Genomic DNA, 13,992 nt, shown 5'->3' with positions numbered 1-13,992 from the left:
TATTTGGTCCCATATTCCTAGCACGCAATGATTACATCAAGATTGTGACTCTACACACTTGTTGGATGCATTTGCTGTTTGTTTTGGTTGTGTTACAGATTTTTTTATTTTGTGCCCAATAGAAATTAATGGTAAATAATGTATTGTGTCATTTTGGAATCACTTTTATTGTAAATAACAATAGAATTTGTTTCTAAACATGGTATGATTGTAACGGGTGTCGTCGGAAGGAAGAGACCATGGCGCAGCGTTCGTTGAGTTCCACATAATTTAATAACGAAGTGAAACTTTGAAAGGACAAAACAATAAAGAATACAACGACCGAACAGCTTCGATGTGCAAACTACCTGCACACAAACAAAGAACAAGATCCCACACAGAAGGAGGGAAAAGGGCTGCCTAAGTATGATCCCCAATCAGAGACAACAATAGACAGCTGCCTCTGATTGGGAACCACACTCGGCCAGAAACAAAGAAATACAAAACCTAGAAATAAAGAACATAGAATGCCCACCCACATCATACCCTGACCAAACCAAAATAGAGACATAAAAAGGCTCTCTAAGGTCAGGGCGTGACAATGATATTTGTGCGTCTGTAACTTTCTCACTCATCATCATTCACAATTAATTCAGGACTATCAGTAATCATTGTAGAGTCAACATTAACGTAGAAACAAGTTTGTAGAGTCACAAGCTTGATGTAATCATTACATGCTAGGAATATGGGACCAAATGCTAAACTTTGGACTAGTTTAACCTCTCTAGGATAGGTGGGACAGCAGCGTCCCACTTGGCCAAAATCCAGAAAAAATGTAGCGCGCCAAATTCAAATATATTACTATAAAAATCTATCTTTCATGAAATCACACATGAAAGACACCAAAGTAAAGCTACACATGTTGTGTGTTCAAAAAGGATTTACGGGGAAAGCACACCAAACAATTATGTTAGCTCAGTACATAGCCACAGAAAAACACAGCCATTTTCCCAGCAAAAGATAGTAGTAACAAAAACCAGAAATAGAGATAAAATGAATCACTAACCTTTGAACATCTTCATCAGATGACACTCATATGACATCATGTTACACAATACATTTATGTTTTGTTCGATAATGTGCATATTTATATCCACAAATCTCGGTTTACATTGGCGCCATGTTCAGAAATGCCTCCAAAATATCCGGAGTAATTAGAGAGAGCCACGTCAAATAACAGAAATACTCATCATAAACTTTGATGAAAGATACATGTTTTACATATAATTAAAGATACACTTGTTCCTAATGCAACCGCAACCACTTTACGTAAAAAGCACTCCATGCAATAATCTGAGACGGCGCTCAGATGTAACAACATTTCTCCGCCATGTTGGAGTCAACAGATACGAAATTACATCATAAATATTCCCTTACCTTTGATTATCTTCATCAGAATGCAGTGCCAGGAATCCTAGTTCCACAATAAATCATTGTTTTGTTCGATAATGTCCATTACTTATGTCCAATTAGCTAATTTTGCTAGCATGTGTAGTACACGTGTCCAAACGCTCGCGCAGTTGCAGGCAAACGTCGTACGAAAACTTCAAAAAGTTATATTCCAGGTCGAATAAACTGGTCAAACTTAGTAGAGAATCAATCTTCAGGATGTTGTTATCATTTATATCCAGTAAGGTTCCAACCGGAGAATTATTTTCAGTCTCTATAAGTAATGGAACGCAAGACGATATAATGAGGAAAGCGCGTGACCAAGAACTGGCAATCTGCCAGACCACTGACTCATTCCCCTCCCATCCGGTCCCACAACACAGCATAAGCTTCATTCCACGTTCTACTGACTATTGACATCTAGTGGAAGGCGTATGAAGTGCAAACAGATTCATATATTACAGGGAATTGAATAGGCGATGACTTTAACAACGACCACTCTCAGAATTTTCACTTCCTGTTTTTTTTTTCTGTTTTTTTTCAGGTTTTTGCCTGCCATATGAGTTCTGTTATACTCACAGACATCATTCAAACAGTTTTGGAAACTTCAGAGTGTTTTCTATCCAATAGTAATAATAATATGCATATATTTGCATGTGGGACAGAGAAGGAGGCAGTTCACTATGGGCACGAAATTCATCCAAAAGTGAAAATGCTGCCCCCTATACCAAAGAAGGTTATACACCTATAAGTGAATTTGTCCTAATACTTTTTTTATCAGTTAAAATCCAAACTGCTGGAGTACAGAGCCAAAACAACAACAAAAATGTGTCACTGTCCCAATACTTCTGAAGATCACTGTGTGTTGAAATCTATTCCTGTTGCCATCACAATCCTCATGCAATTCCATGGAAAACCCTTGATGCATACACTGAATGTGGGCTACAAGCTTTTTCTTTTTATCTGGGGGGAAAAAAATCATGATTAGAAACTGTTGGTTGTATTATCCACACCCCGCCCTCCCCTGGCTCCAGTTTGTAGGTTACTGAAAGATTTCAGCGACCACAGATAAGAAGATTACAGAGGAATTAACGTCATTCCTTTGTCATTATATGAATATATTGATATTTGATTTTAATCAGAGGGAGTGGAGAGAGGAGGGCAGGAACAACAGGATGTGCCCTGAGTAGCATAGAAACACGAGTCAGGGGAACTGGCACTAGGGCACGGGCAGGCGAAAACACAAGCTGGGGGAACGTTTTGTGGCACTGGAGCCGATCATTGGATGCTTGGATCAACGTGCAACGTGTAACAGAGGGTTGGATAACACAGATCTTTCAGAGCTCTGCATGTGTTTTTGGTGAGGTGTATATGGTTGCTGCTGGGATATGGATGGGCCGCCGGACGGGGACAGTCGTGGCGTCCCACTGACCTGGAGGATTTCTGGGAGATAGACTCAAGACGCAGTGGGAGCACCTCCTGGTTGCTTCTGCTCTTCCAGCCTCAGACATGAACCTGGTGCTCCTGGCCTTCAGGCTGATGTGCCTGGCCTGGCTGTGGCCTGTCACACTACTCAACGGCAGCCACCAACCCAACAAGAGGAGGCACAAGGACGTGTACCTTGGGGAGAACAGCAAGAACCAACATGGAGGGTGAGCCAGAGTTTAGGGGTGCGGTCCCACTGGAGTTGTGTTATGTTCTTGTCAAGGGATCAGTTTGCTTATCTGTTCTGTTTGGTTTGAAACTGGTTTGTGTTTAGTTCTGGTAGAAAGTTACATTTGGTAATACACACACCACAGGATGTTACTGTTCTGTTGATCTGTTTTCTGATTGATATGGTTCAAAGGTTATTTTGGAGAGATGTATTGTTCATCACATAGTACTATTCATGGATTGTTGGTATTAATCTAATCTTTATGAATTCAAGAAAAAAATTGAATATTGATGGTGAATTTACCATGGTGGCATGCGTGATCTCCAATGTGTGCTGGGACGGATGACATTACAGCAGTGCATTCTGGATAAAGGGCAGGTGAGGTGACCACAGGGGCTTAGAGGTAATGTCAGGGAAGCTGTGTTTTGGTGGGGGCACCCCGTAAGAGAAAAGCAGTAGTTTGTGGGTAATGATAGGGGGGAGTTGTGTTAATAAGGGGTTGGACTGTACACTTGAGTATCATTTGCAATAATAAGGGAAGATGATTGTGTTTGGGTGGTATGGGAATGATTTGTTAGAGCAGACATGTTTATGTCTTATGAAAATGAGAATATCAGTTTACGGAAGTTTATCGTATGAGGCTATTTAGAAACTTTGCGAGTGATGATGCAGAGTGTGTTGTCAACCAAATTGGAGGTATTCATTATGTCCTTTGACCCAGACTAACTGTTATGTGCGAGCTTTGGGAAGTCTATATAATCTCCCAGGACCAATTATTGAACCATCATAGCACTGACTCAGTTCGCTGCTAAATCATTAGCGAAGAGCTCTCACGTCACGTATACTCTTACTTTTGGTTTTAATCAGATGGTTAAAGTGCAGTTAATTATTCTCAACAGCAAAAACCCCAGAGCAGATGTTGCTTCCTTTCGTGTGTGTGTGTGTGTGCGCGTGTGTGCACGTGCGCGTGCCATTTGGTGTGAGTGTGTATTTCTTAGGAAATAAAACATCTGATATGCTGATCTGTGTCCTCTTTGCTCCGCAGACGAATAGACTTTAAGATGAAAAGGTCTGACAGCACCAAGTCCCTGCTAATTAAATCTGAACAGCTGCTCCGTATCGAGGACCATGACTTTGCAATGCGGCCTGGCTTTGGAGGTAAGACCACCCACCCAATATCCTTTGGCCTGGTGGGCAATCGACATATTTTCATGTGGTTGAACTATGATAATGTGCGGTTTGGATGTGACTGGGTGTGTGTGTGCTTTTTCCCACCACGTGTTGGGTTGGACTCATTAATTAAGCCTGAATGGGGAAAATCAAGGGTCATTATCAGAGAGAGGGAAGAGGAAAGAGAGGGGGGGGAGTAATAGAGCTCTACCTACCATCATTTGTTACAGATATAGAATCATAGATAGTCCATAACGTGCCACAGAGTTTAGGTTCTGTAAGAGGCAGCATTTGACACTAACTTATATTCTCTCTCCTGGAACAGAATGTAGGTTATAGTGTCATCTTTGATAACACCCCATCCCCCCCAAAAAGTCACTGACCCAGATTGTCTGCAGAGCCTAGCAGACAATGACAGCCTGCCGAGTACACAGATGTTTTTAGAACTAGAGTAATCTGGATTATGGGCCACGCTTTCTGAAACAATACCAAATGCTGCATCTTATTGGAAAGTCCAGGACAGCAAAGAGTTCCATGCATACAGTACTACGGCAGTGTGTTCATTGGGTGATGATCAGACAGTTTTAGATTTAAGCAATAAGGCCCGATGGGGTGTGGTATATGGCCAATATAACACGGCTAAGGGCTGTTCTTATGCACAACGCAACGCGGAGTGCCTGGATTTTGTATTTGTATTTATTAAGGATCCCCGAAGGCATCTACTCTTCGTGGGGTCCAGCAACATTAAGGCAGTTATATACAATTCAAAATATTCCGTGACATTCCATTTCATAACCCTTTTCACAACACATTAAGTGTGTTCCCTCAGGCCTCTACTCTACTGGATACAGCCCTTAGCCGTGGTATATTACCACAGACCCCAAGGTGCCTTATTGCTATTATAAACTGGTTACCAACGTAATTAGAGCAGTAAAAAGGAATGTTTCGTCATACCTGTGGTATACAGTCTGATATACCATGGCTTTCAGCCAATCAGCGTTCAGGGCTCAAACCACCCAGTGTATAATGAACTATTGATCACGTTTATGAATGCTTGCATGTGTGTCAGTGTGTGGGGTCCCACTGTAAATCAACTGTCATTGAAACATGTATTTACATAACATTCTACGTCGTAGGCAGTACTAATGACTGTTTAGGTACATATTTGTAAATCTAGTGTGATGCCATGTTATGGATTTCTGTCCATTTGTGTTTCCATTTGGACGTTTTCTATTCCGAACTATCCCTGTGCGTTGTCTGTGTTTGTGTCTGTGTGGTCTAAGCGACGTGGGGTTGATTGAGGCAGATAATCCCTGCAACATTGAAATTAAATTGGGCAGGTCACAGACAATGGTAGATTTGGTGGAATTGAAATTAAGGACAGCTGAAGAACCCTTTTTTTAGCTATTTCTGGACTGGTCACATGATCAGGAAATCCTGACCAAGGCTGTGATTATAGATGGCTGTGACTTGATTGTAGATTAATGCAATAGGTATTATACGATTAGGATTTATGAAGGAAAGGAGATAAGGAGAGAAAAGGCATTCATGAGATTGGTGACACGGCATCTCTTGCGTCCCTGAGTGAGGAGAAGGCTGTGTCTGTCTGGAGGGGAGGTGTGGGACTACTGGTGTGTCTTTGACATTGTGTGGGATCCCATTAGCCTGCAGCTGTGTTTAGCATGAAGAGTGATGTCATGACCCTGCATCTACATGGAAATGGACAGGATAATCACAACATAGGGCTTAGCTGATGTAGTCCTTCAACACCACAGCCTCCAGTGGGACCACAGGGTTTCAGGATGTCCTTTGAGACCCAGCATAGCGCCAAGATCCTCTGTGAAACCATTGTTTTGGGGTTTCTCTTATTGATTATCTGTCTGTCTTAACTTTATAGTGTTTGGGTTGATTTACAAATATTTAGGTCTTAAAGAGGATATTTAAATTTTAAAGAGACCTGGTGTAAGTAAGACCACATGCAGACCGATGAGATGATATATGGGTGATAGGTCTTAGGCTAATCAAAACCAGTGAGGCTGGGTCATAAAATATATCGTTACCAGGCTGAGTCAGACATTCTAAGGCCTTGCTTCATGACTACCATATGACTATGACACGCCTAAACCCTAACATTCAATGTGCTTGCCCTGTCAGGGTAGACTTATGAAATCTCAAGCTGTTTACTGATTCGGGCTGTTTCTTCACCCCTGTAGGGGCAGCTATTCCTGTGGGCATAGACGTGCAGGTGGAAAGCATTGACAGTATATCTGAAGTCAACATGGTAAGTGTCTATAAGGATCTTAAACGGTGTGTGTGTGTTTGACTAACACACTGCCATTCACTCTCTTTCTCACACACAGTGAGACACTTCTCATGCTCTCTGTCATACTGGAACCCCGTTCCACTCTATTGGCCCCAATGTAATGTCGGGGGGTAACAATCAAAACATATATTGATTTTGAAGCTAGAATACTTAGTTGCTAAATATTTTTTTTTATACCTGTTAATTCTTGAAAAATATAACTTATAAATGCCTCATAAGCTTAGTCATACTGTCATACCCCGTCAGAACTCAGAATAATACGTTGTTTTACTCCAATGTTTGTAAACAATGTAAATGTAAACAAACACTATATAGCCTCCAAACACGTTTCAAACTATAATTTTGATATCATGGATGGTCAGTCCTTGCGTCCCTTTCAGAGTGGTCACATTTCTCCACGCCCCTCCCTCAGCTTTTTACCAAAACAGAGGCAGGATGACCCCTTTATTGTTATGTTATTGTTTCCACGATGTTCTAGACTCTAACTTTAATGGATCATTGATGTTCTGGTCACAATTAACACTAGCACTGTAAACACTATTAACCTGCATGATCCTGTCGCTCGTCACCCTATATACAAAGAATCTGGGTGAACCATTATTGAGTCTTACTGCCGCAATTACTGCCGCATTGCGCAATTACACACGTTTTGATTATGTGATCGTTTGTCCATTGGACCTGAGCTTTGGTGTGTTTGTGCAGGACTTCACCATGACTCTGTACCTGAGACACTACTGGCAGGACGATCGGCTGGCCTTTCCTTCCAGCAGCAAAAAGAGCCGGACATTTGACGCTCGGCTGGTGAAGAAGATCTGGGTGCCGGACGTGTTCTTTGTCCACTCCAAACGCTCCTTCATCCATGACACGACCATGGAGAACATCATGTTGAGGGTGTACCCTGACGGCAACATTCTCTACAGTGTCAGGTACACGGAGGATGGCCCTCCTTTAACACAGGGACCATAAGGCCTTTAGCATGTACTATTCTATAGCATTGGTGCTTTGTACACATAAGAAACACGGGGGGGTAGACCATCTTGTGTCTTTCAGCCTACAATATCAACAAGAAAAGAGGAAGTGCGTCGCCTATCACAGAGAGTTCTGATCTCTCTGCAGACGACGTTATGTTGCCACGGTATGTTTCCTGCAACTGCTGTATCATTAACTAGGCCCTGTGTTTCAGGATCACTGTGACTGCTCTTTGCGCCATGGACTTCAGTAGCTTTCCTTTGGACACACAGAAATGCTCTCTGGAACTGGAGAGCTGTGAGTATAATACAATAAGGCTATGTGGTTGCCCTGGGTGTAATGCCATGTACGTCCTCACATATACCGAACATATGTCTACGTACAACACAATAAGCACGTAATATGGTAGCATTGACCCTCCTCTTTTCATATAGGTTAAACAACATACAAAAGTCGGGGTCAGGTCAGTTTGTGTCTCTAATGCATGTCTTTTGGATGCAGGATTTATAAGGATGTATAAGCTCCTTATAAGGAGCAGCAGCTACAGTTAAATTGAAGTCGGTCGTTTCTCATCAGAGACGTTCTATCACACTGATGTTGCAATTGTCATGATTGTGTTAAACCCAACCTCAGGAGGCAGTGCACCTTACCCAGATTAGAACACAGACACACAGACAAACAGACAGACACACGCACAGACACACACAAATGATCGGCAAACGAACACGCACGCACACACACACACACACACACACACACACACACACACACACACACACACACACACACACACACACACACACACACACACACACACACACACACACACACACACACACACACACATACACACAGAAAGCATGGGTCTGGTCTCAGACGAGAGGTGGTAGTAGTGAATCTCAGTGTCTCCTCTCCTCTGAGGGACATAGCCCATGATTCTTCTAAGAGAGGCCACATGAAGGAGTCACCTTCTCCCACTGTTCTCTCCTCTCTTGAAGATGCGTACAATGAGAACGACCTCATGCTCTACTGGAAGAACGGGAACGATTCATTAAGGACTGATGAGATCGTTCTCTCACAGTTTTTTATTGAAGAATTCCACCCTTCCTACGGGCTTGCCTTCTACAGCAGCACGGGTATGTGTGCTTGTTTTGTAGCCTGGTGCATAGGGGCCTACGGTGCTGTTTCTCTGTCCTACTCCACAGTCCAACTCCTCCTTATTATTACGTAAAACGGCTCTGTAAGATCCAAAGCCAACACCCCAAACCCTCCTGCTTCTGATTCCACTCTGACAGCCTGAGGACAGGGAGAGGTTAGGAGATTTTCCTCCACAGAGTGTCAGTGTGGAATCCTGCCCAACTCTCAGTAGTTCTAGTGTCCATTACATCATAGCCATGTGATGTCCCATGTGACTATAATTTTGACTAGATACCCTCCTGTGTTTCATAATGACCTCTGATTACCCAGAAGGATGGTGAGTAAACTGTTCCACCAAAAACGAGATATCAGAGCCCTTCTCTCGCTCTCTCTCGCTCTCTCTCTCGCTCTCTCTTGCTCTCTCTCTCTCAGGTTGGTATAACAGGCTCTACATAAACTTCATCCTCAGGAGGCACATCTTCTTCTTCATGCTGCAGACCTATTTCCCCACCATGCTGATGGTGATGCTCTCCTGGGTGTCCTTCTGGATTGACAGGAGGGCTGTGCCTGCCAGAGTGTCACTGGGTATAGTACTGATACTCTCACTAGTATGTGGAGTTTTGAGGGGGATCTCCATAAAATAATCAAAGCTTAAAGACTGAGCAGAGACAGATCACAAAGCCATCATTTTCTGTACAACATACTTGATTCATCTCCAGAAAGTAAAGTGGGTGGTGAGGCTTTACCTTTCTCAGCCATGTCACATCTCTGTGATTACTGTAAGGTGAAAGGGGGGGAAGGTTGTGCAACAATTTCCTGTTGTGTTCCTTTTATGTGGGCGAGTGAATGTGAGCCTGCTGCTTTGACAGTCAGAGCAGAACTGCTCAGAGACTCATTAACCCAGAGAGAGGACAACTGAAACTGAGCACAGTGACAAAGCGTTTCAGTTCTGCACATGACTAAAGTCACCTGTACCAGGCGTGGTCCCTGTGTGTGCATGTGTGTCAGAGCTTGTTTGTGTATTTGTGTAGGAAAGAAAGAGAAAAGGGGAGGGCGAGGGAAGAGCAAGAGAGAGCGAGATAAAAGGAGAGAGTAAATGCTGCACTCAGATTTGTGAATAGATGTTGACTTTGCTAATGCAGCAGGGTGTGTGTGTGTGTGAGGGGGGTGGGGTGGGGGGTGGGGGGGTGGAGTGGAGTGTGCTGGGAGTACGGCAGGTCGCTGGAGGATCATGATGCCGTAACAAAGGCTGGCCTTATTTCACTCTGCAACACTCAATACTACAGTACTTGCTGTAGAATTATGTAGTAAACTGTAGTATAGTGTAAAATACTATACTACATACTGTAGTATCCTTCGATCATGTGTAGTACTTACTATATAATGTAGTAGAATACTATTGTAAATACTACAGTATTATCCCCCCCCCCCCAAAACACTGTACTAAATACTACGGTAATGTCCTCAAAAACACTACACTTCTTTAACTAAAGTAAATACTACAATATTGAATTTGCATATACCCTGCCTATTCCCCTCCGCCATATCACAATTTGTGCCACCCATAAGTACATGCCAAGTATAGACCATAGATTGTGTTCCATACACGTTATAGAAAAGAGCAGAAGCGCTGAACTATTCGTTCAGACTCCAATCCTACCTACAGGTTATGGAAAATGTGCTCTTTCAGTATTTTTCTAGTAGGTTTCCTCAAGGAGAAAGTCCACACTTCTATGGCAAAGATAATAACACAAAAACACTACAGTAAATACTACAGTATACTACAGTCCACAAAAACATATTTTAAGGTTGAATGTCACATTAGTTTTGTTCTTAATTGACTTGCCTGGTTAAATAAAGGTTCAATAAATACAATTATTTGCTTGTAAGACAGCCTTAACTTTAGGCTCTTTTCTTTATTAGAAAAGTAATATTGAATTGTCTTTGGTTGACACCACAACCAAATATCAACATTTACATGTGTCTACTACTTGGATAGTTCCATCTGAGCCAGCCGTGACCAGGAGACCCATGATTGGCCCAGCGTCGTCTGGGTTAGGGGTGGGTTTGGCCAGCCGGGATGTCATTGTCCCATTAAGCTCTAGCGACTCCTTGTGGCGGGCCAGGTGCCTGCAAGCTGAATTCGGTCGCCAGTTGTATGGTGTTTCCTCCAACACTTTGGTGCGGCTGGCTTCCGGGTTAAGCGAGCAGTGTGTCAAGAAACAGTGCAGCTTGGCAGGGTCGTGTTTCAGAGGACGCATGGTTCTCGACCTTCGCCTCTCCCAAGTCCGTACAGGAGTTGCAGTGATGGGACAAGACTGTAACTATCAATTGGATATCACGAAATTGTGGAGAAAAAGTTTGCTGTAGATATAGATCAATTTTCCCAGCTTACGTATTTTTTTTATAGTGGATTTAACGTTAAAGGTCTGACGTTGTTTCAAAGATACAAATTCAACCTATTTTATACAAGGTTTGTCTATGTTGACATAGTCCTCTATTTTTAAATATCAGCCTCAAAACAAAAGTTGATGCCTTTTTTTCCAATCCAATGTATATTTAACATAGATTCCACGTCACGATACATTTACAAATGACGTTGGAACAGCGTTTATTCAACCAGTTTGTGCCCAGTGGGATGTAGCTGCTACACGGTTTTCTCTAGCCCTTGTTTGACTTTCCATCCATCTATGCTTAACCCCCACACAGCTAATTATTTTCCATGCATTTGCCCCACCCTCTTTTCATCATCAAAGGCCGAAAGGTTGGGTGGTAAAAGAAGGCTTTAAAAATGTATACCTTATCAACTTAATAATCAACTAATCTCCCTTTTTTTTCTCCCCCCCTCCAGGTATCACAACAGTTCTGACCATGTCCACCATCATCACAGGCGTGTCAGCCTCCATGCCTCAGGTGTCTTATGTAAAAGCTGTGGACATCTACCTGTGGGCCAGCTTTCTGTTCGTCTTCCTGTCCGTCATTGAGTACGCCGCTGTCAACTACTTCACCACGGTGGAGGAGATGAAGAAGCTCAAGGGGGGAAAGGTCACTGAAACTTATAGAGTTTGGGGTCAAATAAGTCACAGTTGGGTTCTTGTAAATTGGTGTATTATAAAATATGGAATATACCCATGCTACCACAATGTCAAAGCCACAATAATGGCACCAAATTAGGCTGTGACACTAACTATGTCTGTATCTCCCCCTACTGGTCTTAGTGTGTTCCACTGTCAGAAAATCATGTACCGTAAACTCCCTCCTCTCTCCACAGATCCCTGCAGATTTCAATGCCACTCAAACTATGGCTTTTGACGGATGTTACCATGACAATGACATTGACCTGACACCCTTCCCAGAGCTCCCCAGCACCCCCAACACAGAGCGGAGTCGGACGGCCACGTCGAGGAACTCTGCTGCAGAGCCCCCACCCACAGAGGGCACCAGGCTACGACGCAAAAAATCCATCAAACACAACCTCAGCTTCATCATGAGTAACAGCTACATGATTGACTCCTACTCCAGAGTCGTCTTCCCCATGACTTACCTGATGTTCAACATCATCTACTGGAGCTTGTACTCATGAGTGTGTACTCTACTAATAAAGACTGACAGAACTACACTGCAGAACTACACTGCAGAACTACACCGCAGAACTACTCTGAAAAACCATACTAGAGAACCATACTAGAGAACCATACTGCAGAACCATACTACATAACCATACTAGAGAACCATACTACATAACCATACTGCAGAACCATACTACATACCCATACTAGAGAACCATACTAGAGAACCATACTGCAGAACCATACTACATAACCATACTAAAGAACCATACTAGAGAACCATACTGCAGAACCATACTACATAACCATACTAAAGAACCATACTAGATAACTATATTCCATAACTATACTAGATAACTACACCACAGAACTATACTACAGAACTACACTGCATAACTATACTAGAAAACTATACTACAGAACTATACTACAGAACTATACTGCATAACTATACTAGAAAACTATACTACAGAACTATACTACAGAACTACACTGCATAACTATACTACAGAACTATACTACAGAACTATACTGCATAACTATACTAGAAACCTATACTACAGAACTATACTACAGAACTACACTGCATAACTACACTACATAGCTATACTACAGAATTATACTGCAGAATTATACTACCATACATCATCTAATAGGTTATTCACACTGACAACAGCATCAGCATCAAGCCGTTGTATTCTGCCACCCATTGGATAATGACCTTAACCATTGGTGTCTACCAGAGTGTATCGTGGGAGTTTTGGACAGTCAAGCCCAACTGAAGAAAAGAGACTATTGAGCAAACCTGCTTTTTATTAGAAATCTGGGTTCAGGTGGGAAGTTGGTGGTACTGTTCATGGGAGTGTTTCTATTGTAATTAGGGTTGCATACTGGTAATTTACCAAAATTGCCAGATTAATTAACAGGTAATCTATGGCAATGGTAACTTTGGTAATTTATACTTGAATAACTTTGGAAAAAATGTATTCATATGTAGTAATAATTTTTTATATATGTGTCCATATTGTCCATGAATTTCTAGTGGATAGACTATGGTTCGAGAGAAAATCGCCTAATTTAATTTTAAAAAGCATCTAATCAACCAATGACATTATTTTCAATTAACTCTGAAACTCTGCAACTCTTCCAACTATTGACTTTTTCACAACTGCCACCAGTTTGGCACCAAAAAATGTACAAGTACATATTGAAATAGTAAAATAAATAAAAGTGTGTAAAGAAAATATAAAGGATATTTGATGCTGAAACTCTCATATTAAACACCAATGGTATTCATTAAATTGCTGGTTTATATTTAGGATAATGTTTTGCAGATTTGTATACTTTTAGAATCATCTTATTTGAGTATTTTAAATGTTTTACATGTGATAAGGCCACACAGATGGCCAGAGATAATGACAGACACCTGTGGTAATCTGAAGTACCCAAAAGGGCCACTAGATGTCTTGCGATAAATTACATTTAATCCTTTAAAAAGTTACTACAAAAATTCTGGTAGTTTAAAGGTCAACTTTAAAAGTTTCCAGTAATATACTCTCCGTTTGTAACCCTAACTGTAATGGACAGTTGTTTTTTGTCCACTGGTTTATACATTTAGTTAATGTGAGTAGTATGAATTTAAATGTGCATGAAAATGAATGTATACATGCATGTGTCTGTCAAATCAGTGAATATAAGTAAAAAATACTATATCATATTAGCTTAAAATAAAACATTTATTT

At 41.7% G+C, this 13,992-nt stretch overlaps 1 protein-coding gene and 1 non-coding gene across 2 annotated transcripts; both read left to right on the top strand.

Moving 5' to 3' along the window:
* Positions 1–2,937: 2,937 nt before the first annotated feature.
* Positions 2,938–12,264, top strand: LOC120056618 (gamma-aminobutyric acid receptor subunit rho-3-like). Its single transcript, XM_039004818.1, has 9 exons — positions 2,938–3,080; positions 4,128–4,240; positions 6,466–6,533; positions 7,278–7,501; positions 7,759–7,841; positions 8,543–8,680; positions 9,114–9,266; positions 11,533–11,726; positions 11,953–12,264. The coding sequence occupies exons 1-9, from the start codon at positions 2,938–2,940 to the stop codon at positions 12,262–12,264; spliced, it is 1,428 nt and encodes a 475-aa protein (XP_038860746.1).
* LOC120057657 lies at positions 10,356–10,408 on the top strand. The gene has a single exon (XR_005477945.1). It is a non-coding gene; the product is annotated as a U7 small nuclear RNA (small nuclear RNA).
* Positions 12,265–13,992: the final 1,728 nt, after the last annotated feature.

This window comes from Salvelinus namaycush, chromosome 12 (assembly GCF_016432855.1).
Source record: "Salvelinus namaycush isolate Seneca chromosome 12, SaNama_1.0, whole genome shotgun sequence".
Lineage (NCBI taxonomy): Eukaryota > Metazoa > Chordata > Actinopteri > Salmoniformes > Salmonidae > Salvelinus > Salvelinus namaycush.
The sequence above is the reverse complement of the archived record's forward strand: the minus strand, read 5'-3'. Positions and strand labels throughout refer to the sequence as shown.